The sequence below is a fragment of the Oreochromis niloticus genome, linkage group LG17, assembly GCF_001858045.2.
Source record: "Oreochromis niloticus isolate F11D_XX linkage group LG17, O_niloticus_UMD_NMBU, whole genome shotgun sequence".
Lineage (NCBI taxonomy): Eukaryota > Metazoa > Chordata > Actinopteri > Cichliformes > Cichlidae > Oreochromis > Oreochromis niloticus.
In genome coordinates, this window is record NC_031981.2 from 14,992,173 (window position 1) to 15,008,303 (window position 16,131).

The following is a 16,131-nucleotide window of genomic DNA, read 5'->3' on the forward strand; positions in this document are numbered from 1 at the left end:
ATAGCAAGCTTTTGGAAATTAAAATCTGTTTGGTTCTCGGCAATATATTTTTCAAACAGTAAAATTTGTTTAAACTTGGTCTGCAGACCATGAAGACCCCGAGCATGGAAATGATGTGTCAAAAGTAATACCTTGATAATAACAGGGTGCATTGCTGCAAGTATGTTCTTCTGTTTAACTCACCAAGTTCATCAAAATGGGTTTCGGTGCCATCCTCCTCCACAACTGAACAAACCATCCTGGCTTTAAGAAAGGTGGTCCATTTATTGACCAGGCTGCGCTGTCCGCCAATATCGTTCTGCCGACAAAAGCCGCACATAGCAACGCGAAAACACAAAAGAAACGGTGCTGGTTTATTTTGGCAAAAGCAAAAGGGACTTACCGGACACACTCTGGCCACCATGGTGTGGATATTCTTAGTATTTCCACTGTTATCTGTTAGCCTCTCGCGGAAGAAAAAATACAATTTGGAGTCATTGGGGTCTGTTCCATCTGGTATGAGGTGGGCGTCGATGAAAATGGGCTCTGAGTGAAACAGTAAAAAAGGTAAGAGGCCTTCTAGATCTTATTTGTGTGAATTCATACTGTACATAGAAGCTCTGGCATGTGCTCACCACTAAGCCACTTAGAGTTGTGCTGATCTGTCCGCACTGCATTTCTCTTGGTTAGGCTCCTGAAGATGGCAGCATCTGTCCCCATGAAGTCAATGTACATGCCTGAGAACAGCTCCTGATCTAGAAGAATGCACACAAGCCCAATCAACAACATTCCCACACAACAATCCTGAAAACATCACCACAATTCCCATAGAGCCTTGCATGAATTTGTTACATTCAGATGCTTTAGTAATATATTTATTCCATTATTATTTTTTGAGAATGAACTGAAACCCAAACGCCTATAGCACTAATGGCACTTACACTCTGCGTGTGTCCTGCTGTTAATAAGCATGTTCCTCACAGCTGCTTCATGCTTTTTATCATTCCTTTTCTCTCACTTAATCATCTATCAGTTTCGGACCATATGTTTTGGAGGATGTGGGGCAAGTTAGGGGAGGATTAAGGGTATGTGGCCCGTATCCAAGCCAGCTAGCTAAGGAGTGAGTGTTGACAGTATTCAGACAGCCACACAGGGTCCAAAACATGAGGATTTGGAAATGAAGCACAGCTTTTTATTGAGCCCAGACACCGCCTCAGATTGTCTTTAGGGGCTCGGTGTGCTGCATCACTGCTTTCACAGCACTGCCTTTGACCCTGCTTTTGGATTATTCTGCACCCTTCCCTCTGGCTCCCTCCTGGTGATCTCTGACATTGCTCACTGGCTGGCAAAGCTGCTGCTGACATGGCAATACTCAGGTGTCAGAAAGCAGAGCTCAGGGTGGAGTGTTTCGCCTTTAGACATGTCAACAGCAACCAAACACCCCTCGGCCAATCAGAGATCAAAGGAAAGAGAACTGGAGAAAGGGATGGGTTTAGCCTGATTTGACTGAAGTATTAATCTGGGGATTTCTTGTGTATTAAAATTAAACTGCAATTTTAATTCACTTCACTTTTCTAGTGAGAAGGTGTAGGCTACAATGTTTATTTGAATTCGTAGACCCATTTTTCATAAGAGGAGAAACGTTATTTTATTTTTATTGCATTTCATATTGTGCAAACTGCATTCTGGATATAAACAACCACATTATACCTCTAACACAACTTCAGCTTTTTGCAAGCACCTGCACAGAGAGCATGCTCACACAGGCACATCGTGTCTTTAACAGGTAACAATCTGTTTTTGCCTGTTCATGTTTCTAAAGTAGAATCACTGTGGTGTTCATTTTTGGGCTGGTTTTCATCTTGCTTTTGTTGTCAGCTTTGCATCATAGGTAAAAACTAAAAAAAACTCCTGTGCCTGTCCTCTTTAGGGCAGTCATTTGTGTTGGTGTGTTGGACTGTACCCCAATTGGTTAGCTGGTAATTATGTATAATGCATTTTTGGTCATTTTATGAAGTGACAAAAAAGTAATGTAACAGGTAGTGTAACAATTTATTCCTCCAGCTGCATTACTTTTAAAGAAAAATGATGAGTAATGTGAAATACATTACTTTATTTGAGTAACATCCCCAACACTGCCCATGGCAAACTGACATTTGAGGTCAGAAGACGCGCTGCTAACTTTAGCGGTGTGTAACTACATGGCACAAAGCCATGTATATACAAACTTTAAAGAAAGGTTGGTTATGCACAGTCTGATGACAAAGTTTGGCTACATAAGAGCTAATGATAAACTAATTAGGAAGCTAATTAGCTAATGTCTTGATGCATGCTCAATCATCCAGGTACGCAAATCTCCAGAAGTTGATTCTATTTATCTGGACGTAGCGTTTTCAGTGGGAGAAACATTTCGTCACTCATTCAAGTGACTTCTTCAGTCTCAGCTGACTGCAGGTTTCCCCAACCTTATAAACAGTACATTTGCATAATGACTGAAACTAACACCACTGAAGGAACAATGGGCTGGGAGGTCAGTTCCTTCATCATAATTATGCAAATTTTCATGACCATTGATCAGAAACCACTGATCAAAACATTTCCCCCACTTAAAATGCTACGTCCAGATGAACAGAATCAACTTTTGGAGACTAATTAGCTAATCTTGATTAGCTTTTGGAGACTAATTATCTAATGTTGATATTATTGTTCAGTACTTGCTAGCCTCTAGGATCTAGCCTCCAGTTTGAAAAAGTGACACCAGTTTCAAAGTACCTTCCATTGTATAACTTCTATTTGTTCATTTGTCCTATTTGTTCAAGGCTCATTTGATTTATTACCTAAGTGAACAGTTTATCAAGGACTCTTGAACTTCATTTACAGCCAAATAAATAACAACGCAGATTATAACTTAGGGTGTAAACCATAGTCATACGGCTGCATATGAAATGAGCCTGTCTTTGGTCATCACGTTACATCAAGATAAGGCCCAAAGGTATAGAAAAAGATTAGTGGCCATCTTTTAAATCTAGTGGCTAATGCATACTCTTGTTGTTGCTTCAAAAAGTTCACTCCAAAACAAAAGAAATGTAGTTTTGTACTAAAAAAATAATGTTATTTTCAGGGGTTTCGGAAAAAAACAAGAAAAAAAAATAGTAGATAGCGATTGAGGCACCTACTGAGCATGACAGAGACTGTATTCACTTGTGGATTGAAGGAGCACCTCCCTTTTCCTGACTCTGTCCTGGAGTCAATGTGAAATACTTGTTCCTGCCACAGAGAAAAAGAGGAAGTCAGACATTTTGGAGACAGTTTTATATGATACGTTATTCTGTCTTGTGCTCTCTACCGCTATAAAACTGAATATTTGAGTGCAACAGTGTATTTTGTGTCCCACAGAGTAGCCCTGTTCAGAGCCTCCTTTAAGGAGACACAGAGGCTGTCCTGCCCTGGTCTACCTTAACTGCCCCATGTGGGATAGTAAAAGAACATTCCATCTGGGAGGAGAAGAGGAGGAATTTCCCTGCTTATTTGTTGGACAGCCAACTCCTCTTCTCAGGCGGAAATGCTGCCAAGTTTCAACAGCCTCCTTGCGGCAGACTGGACAGTCCAAGCACCGCAGTAACCTAGCTAAATTATAGCACTTCCTGTCCCATCTTATTTAGATCTTGCCCATGGCGATGGTGCAGCTTCCTTGAATGGGGATGACGTCAGCTAAGCGCTGTTATTCCAGGAAAATATGCCTGTTCGCCAAGAGGTTCTGGAAGTGGATAGACTCCATCTGGCAGGTCCTGTCATTAACCTCTACACTGCAAAAAATAGCCATCTTATTAATTTTAAAGCCCCTCTCATCTGGAAAAACGTCTTATTTATTTGTAATTCATTTGGCTCATTGACCTTTGTTAAGCAGCGTTGTTACAAAAATTTGCATAAAGATGAAGGGATAAACGTGCAGTTCATCATCCACTAATTATTTGATATTAAGTTCAGATTGTTTTTTTCCTTTTCTTCAAAGGAGATCTATAAAGTACATTTTTTTTCAACAAATAAAAAATGCCTATACCTCAAAATATGCTATGAGCACTCATGAAAAAGCAGGCTTACGACACCATATAAAGATTTAAAGACTAAATAAAAGATTATTTCCCTTACTAAGATTGACATTTATTGCAGTATGTAATTCACTATGTGTCTGAGAAGTACTTGAAAAACTAAGGCAGAAAAACACTAACACGTGCAAAAAAATCTCGTTACATCCATTCAACAGGCTGCAGCACGTTCACAACCTAGAGCAAAGGTCCACGATGAGAGCTCACTGTCAGCGTCCCACTACAACAGCTTGTTACACTTAACAGATCACCTTTTTTGAGACACTGACATGTTTGAGTTCAGAAGTTGCAAACATAGCAGTCTGCCTTTCAAACAAAAACCCCAAATGACAAAAGGCCCCGCGGTGAGGAAGGAGCCTGGTTTGCAGCTCTCTCGGTCTGCTTATTAGTGTTTGGCAGCAGCTGACGGTCTGTGGCTGAATGCTGCTCGCTCGGTGAGCACTTTTCTCCTGGAGGGCTTCCCCGCTCTTACTTTCAGGGCCGTGTGGCTGGAGATTAGAGCTCAGAAAACAGCCATCCATCCTTGACACTAGACCTCAATTTTCTCTCTCTCAGCCTTAGCATCTCTGCTCTCATGTGGCATCAAATTGACTACATGAAAACTGTGCTCAAAAAAAGTTATGAGATGTGTAAGTTTTTTTTAACCATATGTTGACACTTCCAACTCCTAGGAGATCTGCGAAAACAATGTTGTGGTGTGTTTATAGCCATTTTTCTCATGCACCAATTGACATCAACTTAATGTATTTTCCGCACTTAGCGATTCTGAATTTTGCTGTTCTCATTCCAACAGTCAGTAATACAAGGAAAATTCAATTTTCATGTTATTATAGCAATCAGTCAAAAACATGTCATGTTGGGTTTAAACCTCTAAATAATTGTACATAATTTGATTTGTTGCAAAAAAGGGTAAACAGACCTCTTGAGGCATTTTTTATGATTACTGTCACACAGTGAATGAGATTCGCTTATTTTCTCTGTGTGGCAGTCCTCACACTAATTTCACTCATTAACACATTGTATTAACAGTCGACTAAAGTTTTCAGGAGCTAAATAAATTACATCATTTTAATTATTTTTGCTCAAGACAGTTGATACAAGCTTGTTTTGGAAATAGCAGAGAAACCAAAACTTCCATAAACTTTACAAAGTGTCCTTAGCCTCACTTGTGCACCATTACAACCCAGTCATTTACAGTATATTTACAGATGTATAAGAGCGCTAGACTTTATTTTATTTTTCCACTCTTGAGATCATGTTCGTGTCTAATCACTGCACAATGAAAATTTTAATCTGTTACAACTGTTACAGAGCCAGTTGCAATGATCACCTACCTGGTGCTCCCCCAAAACATTTATTTCTTCATGAGTTTGCTTTTCTAATGAAATGCTTCCTTGATTTATACCCACCTCTGGTCTGCGGCCCCTGTTGACGTACACACAGACGGGACTATACGCTCCACTGCCACACATGAACAGATGAGTTCTGTTATAAGGCTGCACCACCCGGATGAAGTTCCCACAGCCGTGCTAGAAAATAAGGATAAACAATGAGAGGCACATGCTAATGTAAGTGATGTAGATTTGAGAGAACAAATGAGTCACTTTTTCCTCTTAAAAATTTAATTTTGAATTCATAAGCTCTTGCTTAATTTAATGCTATCAGGGATTTAGCATTTGTATCCTTTGCTGATCCACTAAGAAGGGGCTTTCTGGTATTAAATGTAAGCTAATGTGAACTAACTAACTGACTTTATGACTCTACTTACAGAGACACCAAATAAACTAAACTAAAGGAAACAACTGAACTGACTCTTTAGACCAGTGGTGTCAAACATGTGGCCTGGGGGCCAAAATTAGCCCGGCAAAGACTTTAATTCTGCCTATTGCCTTTTACAATGTGTCCACAGTGAAATAAAAACAAACAAACAAATATTTAACAAAAACTTGTATTTTTATACAGGGTTTTATAATTACAGGGCAGTCTGGCAAATGAGCTATCAGAACTTTTTCTGTAGTTTCAAAACATATTTCATATTTCAAAACGTATTTCTTCCAATTTAAACCCAAAGGGAAATGTTGGCAAATTTATAAACAGAGCATTATTTCTTTATCATGTACAAAAACCAAGATGTGCTGGTGAAATCACACTTTTCCTTATATTAATAAGGAATCACTGTGATTTTAATGTGCAGTTAAACTTGAGATCAAAGTGTGCTGTATGTGGTCCCTGATGTAAAATAAGTTTGACATTCCTGGTTTAGACTGTTATTTACTTTAAATTTTAATATTAATTATATCAATAAACAGAGGGAAGGTATGTAGACTAAAGAGATTTTAATATGGTACTTTCTTTAATCAAAGGCAGCCTCAAGTGGCCGTGACAGGAACTGCAGTTTTTAGGTCCTACGGCACTGGCCCAGGATTGGTTGTGCCATAACAAAAGTTGAATGTTTTAACTGATTTTCATTTATAACCATGGTGCGCTTAGTCCCACAGGTATTCATATTTGAAGCTATATTTAATCTTTACAGTTATTACAGCAATAACAAAGATAATCACTGCTGCCTTTTTTTTTTAATCCCACACATTGCGCCGGACCAGCCGCTGAGGAGAGACCTAATTCGTGTTATATAGCCAAGGAGACACACAAATAGAGAACCTGTTTATCACTCTGGAAGTATCTCATTCCCATATGCGGGAGTAATTCAAACTTATCTCACTTGTTGTGACGGTTATAAAATCACATGCTGCACAATAAAAGGATCCCAGAGCTCACAGGTCTGGTATTAAGGGCAGTGGAAAAAACGTGTCAGCGGTATATGTGACATATCTAGGTAAGACTGACTACTGCTCTCACTTCATCTCTTCATCTCTGCTTCCACTTTCCAAACCCCACAGCTGTAGGTGTGCTGGACTTTGTGGCTAATTAAGCCTGAGTTTGCAGAAAATGAGTGGAGAAGTGAGGAGAAAGAAGTGGGGAGAAGAACACATGTCCAGGGAGCTGTCAGGAACTTGGCCAAGGCTGCTGGAATGACAGCTGCTGCGGCGCATGGTCACTGCCCAAGGCTCCACTGAGAGCGATCAATGCAAAGTAACAAAACTTTTTTACTGACACACACATCTATCATGTTTCGCACTGTTTAAAAAAAAAAAAAATCTGTCTGTCTGTCTCATCAAATCCTTCTGAGGCCTTTCAAACTCAAATATATATGAGCTATCATGTTTGATTTCATGTTTCCTGATATAAATACAGCTTTCTTTTAAAGTTGATACATTTGACAAAGCAGCAAACAGACTTAATATCCCCCATGATGCTACATGCGTGACCACAGATCGTAATGCAGAAGGGAAACCTTATATTTATAACAATAACATATGTACAAGGGCTCTGATAAAAGAAGAAATAAAGCTTGTGAGAGGGGAGACTGTGTACGAGAGAAAAAAAAACTGCAGTGTGGTGTAAAAAGAAAAGAAAGGGAGAGATGTTAAAGGAGTTGGAAAAAGTGACCAAGGAAAAATGGTAAGATGGAAACAGAAAGTAAAAATCTTTAAAAGAAAACTCGCAGGGATTCAATAAGAAAAGGCATGACAGAAGGGAGAAGAGGCCATCAAGTGGCTCCACACAGAGATGGCTCACCCAAATATTTGTGGTAGCCTGTCTGCAGCAGGCTTGCTATGAGTCAGAGCAGCACAAATCACTCCATGACTGGAAACAGCTTTTTTTCTATATCTGCAACAGCATGTTGAATAAAACCCTGGCTCTGTTAGCCCAGGGCCTGTCAGATGATGCAGAGATGGTGGAGAATGTGTGAAACCATGGAGGACTGGCAGCAGATTGACTCTTTTTTTAGTTACATTAAAAATTAGGCCTTTCTTTTGTGTAAAAAGTTACTTTTTCTCTTTCCATGTTCCATGTCCTCAGCACTGCTGTATATATAGACAACTGTGCATGCACTTGTTTCAGAACAACCCAATTAGGGGAAAACAGATGCGGAGGAGGAATAAATTGACTCTCGCTGTATGTCTTCATTAAACCTTGTTGTAGCTAACAAGTGCTTCTCAGAATCAGTGTGGCTTATGAAATATCTGCGTCAGTAAGCTTTGATTCTGTTTTTTTTTTTCTTTTTTTTAACAGTGATCCGTGGCATTTCAATCGCCTCCACACCTCGCTCTTGCACTGACTAACTGTGACGATGCCAGAAGGACTCCAGGCCAGCCGGTGACCCTGCAGACATCTGCTGCTTGATAGAAATACAGTTGGATCTGACGCAAACTCACAGATGCGAGAGGGAAATCCCAGGAGGCAACTTCCGCTGCAGACCCACTTGGAGGAGCGGATCTTGGAACAGCTGACTAAATCTTTAGTCAGGATCAGGGGTGTCAAACTCATTTTAGTTTGTGGGCTGCATACAGCTCAGTCTGGTCTTAAGTAGGCTGTGCCAGCAAAACTATCGCTCAGTAACCTATAAAAACACCTCCAAATTCTTCATTTTCTTTTAGTGTGAAGGAGTTTAACCACACATTTAATCCCTGACATGTCTTAAGAAAAAGAAGTGCAATTTCAACAATGTGTTCCAGTTTTAGGGGGTTTGGGAGGTTTAGATTGATTCTTGTCCACCAAATATAATAATAAGCTTTTATTGCTATAATTCTTGTCAAAGGGAAACAACTTTCTTCTTTCGTTATTTGTGCATTTACATTCAATTTTACAAATAAAGAAATAAAGCTTTTAATGAAAAATACGAGCAAAAGTATGTTTTTCTAATCATACTTTAACTGTTCTTATTGTGGGACACTGACAGATTTAATGCTGAATGATCCAAAAATGTTTAAAAATTACCGTTATGGGATTAAGACAAACAAAACTAAATGCTAAGGTACTGTTTAATGTTTAGCTAGATAGTGATATAACTGAATTTGAGCAACAACTTCCAGAGTTAAAAATGGCAAACATGGAAATGTTAAGAACTGCAGGACCTCTAATGGCCACTTGAGGTTGTCTCAAAAAAATTATATAGATACACGTTAAAATGCTCTGATTTACTGAAAACTGAGCACGGGGTGAGCTTCTAAATAACTTCTAAATAAGCTACCTTTTTTAGTTAGTATTGGGGATTTAGTTATGAATTATTAGTGGCGTGGCTACCTTGTACCAACTAGCTGTCTGCTAGCAATGTTAGGCTTCTCGTAGGCCACTAATTCCAGTACTTAAATGTTTTTGTAGTGTTAGTCCTTTATGCATTCATCTGGCAAATATTATGGCGCGCTGTAACATTAATTTCATTTACATACTGTAGGACTAATTAACAGATCAGTGACATGTGTGACCACTCTTTGATCTTTAGCTACATCTTGCTAACCAAACTTAATATCGCTAACTGCTAAATTAACGCTTCGTCTTGTTGTCAAAATTTGGTCACTGCTGGCGCCAAAAAACCCAACATGGTGATAAGCATAACAGTAAACTCAAAGCTTCAAAACACAGGGTGATGTTATGGTGACCAAAACTATCTTTTATATAAGTCTTTGTGTTTAGCTGAATGCTAAAAACATGTAAAAATGAACAACATGCAGTCTATGCTGTAATGTATTAGTACAGCAGTGGGGCTCTAAAATAAATCAAGAAATCAAAGAGGTTTGTCCTCCTTACTGTAGGGTCCTTGCCTGCCATTTGGCATTCTTCTATTTTGCTTGTTGAAGCAGGCCAAAACACCTGATGGTTAAAAAAAAAAGCACATCAGTTAAATTAGCGACTAACAGATTGAAAGAGGCGTAACATCAATATGCTCATGAGGTTTCATTATATCCTGAGTACATGGGCAAAATAACACTGTGCAAAATGAGTACAATGAATGCTCAGACATTTTTAGTTTCCACACAAGTCTCGGTGTCAGTGATTACAGCTAGCTATCATCTGTGGAAATGTGTGTTTTCAAACCCGGGAGAGGTGCTTAAAGGTCGCTCTCAATGAATATATCAAGCAATTTACTTGACAAAAATGGATGTGGTGCAGCACTCTCTGGGGGAACCTAAATGCTTTCCCATCTGTTTATGCACTTCATGCCTGTCAATTACACAGAAGATGATTCCTTCGCTGCATGCGGAATTAGTTATAAGTGAACATGAGCATTTTTATGGCTATTTTGAAAAACCCTTAAAGTGTACAGAGGATGACAAATGCATGGTAATTTGCACACACATTATAATAATATCCTCAGCAGTGGTGTTGTGATGTCTCTTACAGTGTTTTTACATAACATTCATGTTTTCTTCTTTGTGCCTGTGAGGAAAAAAAATAGCGCACCATGATACCAATGCTGCAGTGGCATGAAGCATTTCTGTTTAACTGTAACAGTAAGCATCTGCTGACCTTAAGTGTGCCATGGGTGATGTTGTTGATGTCCATGGAGAGAACGTGGTCCTTGCAGCCCACATACATCCTGTCCTGGTCCTCATCCATCTGCAGCAGCCTGTAGTCCATGGCTTTGTCTGATATACTATAATGTTCAAATGACTCAGAGGCCTGCAGGTCTAAAAGGCACACAGAGAAAGCTGACTAAGTATAACATACAAATAAGCTTGTTTAAACACTGACATAGGAGAAGCTTTTCCCAATTCTACTAAATTAAACACAGAGAGACAGATACATGCAAGCCCACACTGATCTCTTGTGTCCACACTGGCGCCTCAAGGATCCAAAAAGAAAACTTTTTAACATTTGGAATCGGTTTCTTAAACACACCTTATAAAAGATAACCACAGCTGCTGCAAAATATTTGCTTCAAATGCATTTCTAAGTAGCACAGAAGGTTGCTAGAAGCATCAAACCCCTTAACATTCACAATCTCTCCCCTTTGTATTAGAAACATATGCTTCAGGGGCAATTCTTGATATAGAGAGGGCTGCAGTCAAGTCCACGCAAGGTAACGCCTAGATAAGATCACATGCCAGAAGTTTACAGTGGAGAATGACCGAAGAAGTTAAACCCGACGCTTGAAATCACTCTGATCACTCTTTGGATTTAGAAGTCTCAAAACCTGACGGATGCTGTTTTGTGACTATATCAACTGGTTTAACTTAGAGGGGGAGAGGTTCATAGTCATTGAAAGGGTTTGTGGGAGCAGTGTGCGGTTTTGTACAGCTGCAAAGGGGGAGCTGGAGAAAGGAGTGTTTAAGGAGCAGTGCCAGTATGAGCTGTTGTGCTGTGCTAATCTATGCAGTCGAATGCTGGGCTGCTAGGACTTGGGCTGCCACACATACCAACCATGCTGAGAGAACACCAAGCCTGTGCATTACTGAGGATTAGTCATTTGTTAATTTTATGAACTGTATGTGCTCTAAAAGTGTTGAGCAATGTCAACTGTCCGTGTGGTTGGGTGTAAATAAAGACGTTACTTCAGCAGTCCTGCCTGAGGTTGAAGCTAAGCTCAGGGAAACCACAGTTGTCATGCTTTGGGTTTTGAGTTTGTGGGTTCTTTTTTATGTATTTTTGGTTTGATTAGGATTCTGGATTGTTGGAATTTAGCTTTCCATCCACAGTTATTTCTTTTACATCTCTTCCTAAAGCTTTATACAAGTTCCTTCTAGTGTTGTTATTTCATGCCCTCAGTTCTTAGCTTCTGTTCCTGAGATCCTTATTTCCTGCTAGATCCTTATTTCCTGCTAGATCCACATTTCCTGCTCTGCAGATGCTTTGAACTTTTTGTACTCTTTCAAGTTAACCCTTATGATGTTAACAGCATTAAAGCTGTTTTCAGAGTTTATTCCTTTTCCCCTGAGCCCTGCATTTGGATTCAAATGCTGCCTTCCCCACAGACAGCCTTTGACATCTGTAGTAGCAGCTCCTTTTAAAGGTCACTACACTGATTTCACTTTGCTTAATATCAGAATAAAAAAAAAAAAAACTTAACATCTCATGTGGCACAACCACAAACTACATATACAAAGTGGACACAGCCACCATAATGCCACCCATTGGTTTATGTCAGGGATAGGCAACTCCAGGCCTTGAGTGCTGGTGTCCTGCAGGTTTTAGATGTGTCCTTGATCCAACACAGCTGATTTAAATTGCTAAATGACCTCCTCAACATGTCTTCTAGTTCTCCAGAGGCCTGGTAATAAACTAATCATTTGATTGAGGTGTGTTGACCCAGGGTGAGATCTGAAGCCTGCAGGACACCGACCCTTGAGGCCTGGAGTTGCCTACCCCTGGTTTATGTACACCCATTATGAAACCATAGTTTAGCAATTTGGCACATTGGATTTTGAAACCAATAATAGTAACCAAGCAGTGGATTTGATTGACAAATCCAGGATACTGCAAGCTTAAATATTAGGGATTTGTGAATCACCAGATAGCCACAACAAGGCTTTCTCTAATTGGCAAATGTATGCTGTATTAAACAACTCGAATAAAGTGATAGAATGAATGAAGTCATCATGAAAGTGTTTAATGAGGTCATAAATCCCATGAGGAGTAGAATCATCATTGTGCAAGTGGAATGTTTTTTGCAATTAAATGAATTGCCTCCTGTTGGACATTTCCATATTGGCTCCTACTTTTTGTATGCAGTCTTTGGTTGGTTTCGCTGTAAATCTACTGTATACAAGTTTGCTGCTTCATCAACTGTCACTTAAAATAGAGAAGGCCATTAGTAAGTACTACAGAGAACCAGGGTAGCTCTATGTCTATCTTTTATATACACTCTGTGGTCACAACTTGGCACTTTCACTCCTCTAAAACAGTTTTAGATTTTATGGCTCATAAAATGGTGCAAAATTGAAATCACTCTTCCCCCCCCCCAGTCTGAACATCGAGGACTGGAGAACAAATGACCACTGAAATGAATCTCACTGTAATGTATCAGGAAAGATGTACGATTTTTCACTTAAGTTTAATCGACACAGTTAAAGGAAAGCTGTGAGCACAGAGCACATGTTCAAGGCAGATGCCGCATGTGGGTATATTTAAATGCATAGAGTATAGAAAAGTCTTCCTACAGACTCTTTTCTACTCATTAAAAGTGAACATTGTTCAGATACACACAAAGTAAACCTTCTCAGACAGTTATTTTCAGCCTATTTGCTCCAGAGATAAAGAATTCTCAACCATACCATCAAAGGCCTTCACTGTCGAAGCCAAACTCATGCATATTTATCACTTTTTCAATCTGCACTGAGAGCAGGGGGTATGGGGGTGGGGATGGGGGGCACTGTAGATCTACACCCTCCATTTCCTTCCATCTATTGACCCTTTCTGAGCTCTCTTTGCATTCCCTCCTCTAATCAACAAACAGGTTGTCTATACTTTGCTCCATTGCCTTAGGCTAAAGTCACATTTTCATTATTGTGTGACATATGCTTTTGAGGCTGGAGCCTTTTATCTCAAAGGAGAGTGGCTGTTCCGTGGCACCCCTCGCTCTCATCCCAGGCTGTTGTTTGGTGCGTTGGCCACGTAAAGCCTGGAGTATTTAACTTTAAAGAAAGACGAGTTAACCACTTCAGTCGCAGGCGAGTTTCCCACGACTCTTCGCTCTCTACTCCAACTATGTTTAGGTAAATTGCCTTACATGGTTAATGTCTTGAAGTGAGAGAGCTGGGTATTTTTAAACATTGTATCATCCGAGTGAGAGCATCGTCTGGTGCCTAATGAAGAACAGGCACATGAATACGACAGTGTTTTTACCTGACTTATGAGAAACCAAATTAGGAGGGAAGGTGTCCTGTCAAGAAGATTTGTGTTTAATAAAAGAAAAACTTTTAGGATCACGCTTCAAAGCAACCATAAGGATAGCATCGTAGATAGCATCACAGAGTGAGCTCTGTGCAGAGGTAATATTCTTCTAATTCCAAAAAGGCTAATAATGTTACACGCTCTGCTCTGGCACAGTGCAAGCCACCAAGGGTGAAAGACTAATTAACAGCTAATTAAAAACAGGCAGGGTTCCAGATTATTTAAAAAAACAAAATAACAACATTTTACTAATCTTCTAAAAATAGTTTCTTGGATGATATTCTAGAAAGACCTAAATATTCTTCAAGATCTTAGTTTTGTGGAGCATAAAAGTGGCAGCTGTATTTAAAACATGCAGCTCTTCACAATGGATGGACTAAGTAGGGGTTTAGGTTTTACAGTCATACATTATAGCCTATCCAGGCAAGAATAATCTCAGTGGTTGAGTTAAACCTCAATGGGTGGAAACTAAAGGATCAGTTATGTTAGTTGTGGCCTTTAAAAAGAGAAGAGGTGGCAAGGAGAAGAAGAAAGATGAGTATATGAAGTTTGGACAATTCAGGGTTATTATATTTAAACTAGCCATAACTAACAAAGACAAGATTTAACTATATAAGTTGATTTATTCAGGACAAAAGGTAATTTTCTTATGAGTGGCACGTATGGTATGCTAACAAATGTGTTAGACTACCAATTTACCAATTTAGACTCACCAATAAACCTAACCATGTCTTTGGACCGTGGGAGCTAGCCGGACTACATGGAAGCACAGAGAGAACACGGCAGCAAACACACATACAGAATCCACAGCCCACCAGGAGGTTCAAACCCACAACCTCCATGGTATAAAAACAAGAATTCTAACTACTGCACCACCATGGCACCATTTATATCAGCATTCACATTTTTGCTTAAGTAAGTTAATGTTAGCCAACATGAACAAATGTGGTCTTATTTAACAAAACCACCAATAACAAACTAGTCTATGCTTACTAGAGATGGCACGATACCACTTTTTTATGTCCGATACCGATATCATAAATTTGGATATCTGCCGATACCGATATGAATCCGATATAGTGTGTTTTTTAATCAATAAAACTGTTTTTTAATATATTTCTGCATTTTGTATAAGTTCATACTCAAGTTTAAATAAACAATAACACTAAAGCTATTCTGTTATACCTGTATGTAAAAAACTACACTGCGCCCAAAATATTTCATAGTTCAGCAACACTGATCAATCTAATAAACTTAAACCTGCTCCATCCTCCCTATTCTGGTATTTTAAAGAGCACTTAGCAGAAATATTAAGCAACCTAACTAATAGGGCTGCAAACTCCCAGCAAAAAAAAAAATAGAGAACCACCCCCCATCCGCCACCTCATGATGCTTAATCGATGTAATCAACTTTAATTTGATGCAGGGTGAAAAAAATGCACAGAAATAAATTATTTTTCAAGAATAATTAAATAGATTCAACATCTTTCTTCAACAGAATTGCAGAATTCACAGATGGTACTTTCCCAAAGGAAAAAGTACTATAGCTTACTAGGGTATATTAGACTTAACAGTTACTATATACAGTAATGGACTTCTATACATTTTACATCAGATTAAAACTTTGGGTGTAAGATTCAGATAATTATTTATTCAAAGCTAGACATTTTAAATGAGAATAAGAAAGAAAAGTATGTCTTTGTGCCCCCCTTTTCCCTGTTAATGCCCTATCGGCCCCCCTGGCCAAACTTTGCTAGATCCGCCCCTGCACAGTTACCAGCCGCCAGCTGCGTAGAAAAGGATCCTGGTGTAGAAAGTAATATTAAATACATTCTAACAACAGCTTATCAAGCTTAAACGTGCTGCTGTTGTTCAGCCGCTGGTTTCCTCTTTCTGGTGCAAAGTGGGCCAAAAACAAAGAAGAGAGATGGACTCGCGACAGAAAAGCCGATCAGCTGATCATTGATCAGTTTCATGAAGTAGCGGCAGGAGAGAGAGGGAGAGAGAGGCAGTCGCTCCATATATCGGTTGTTAAGCTTAATGTGGGAACGCTTTACAAACATTCAGAGATGAACTTACACACTTGCTTTACTTCTCTCTGGGATAACTTCTTCGGAGATGAAATGCTGGTTTGGTAGTGAGGCTACAAATACACACAGCCGCTCTATCAGGTGATGCATACTGCTCCGACATGCTACGGTTATGAGCCGAGTTACGCCGTGTTGCAAGTTTTGTGAGGTGCTTTTTTGATATTTAATGGATCGGATTACATTTTTTATTTCTCACCGATATCCGATCCAGTAATTTAGGT

The 16,131-nt window shown here is 39.4% G+C and overlaps 1 protein-coding gene across 4 annotated transcripts in view; it reads right to left on the bottom strand.

Moving 5' to 3' along the window:
- Positions 1-16,131, bottom strand: part of sema3c (sema domain, immunoglobulin domain (Ig), short basic domain, secreted, (semaphorin) 3C) — a 45,166-nt gene that overhangs the window by 13,232 nt on the left and 15,803 nt on the right. For all 4 annotated transcript variants that reach the window (XM_003452028.5, XM_005456656.4, XM_005456657.4 and 1 more), the window contains exons 3-9: positions 10,458-10,618; positions 9,738-9,800; positions 5,495-5,614; positions 3,156-3,246; positions 615-734; positions 383-525; positions 184-298 (exon numbers count right to left, since the gene is read on the bottom strand). In XM_003452028.5, the coding sequence (XP_003452076.2) occupies positions 184-298; positions 383-525; positions 615-734; positions 3,156-3,246; positions 5,495-5,614; positions 9,738-9,800; positions 10,458-10,618 (813 nt within the window). The remainder of the gene's footprint in view (positions 1-183; positions 299-382; positions 526-614; positions 735-3,155; positions 3,247-5,494; positions 5,615-9,737; positions 9,801-10,457; positions 10,619-16,131) is intronic.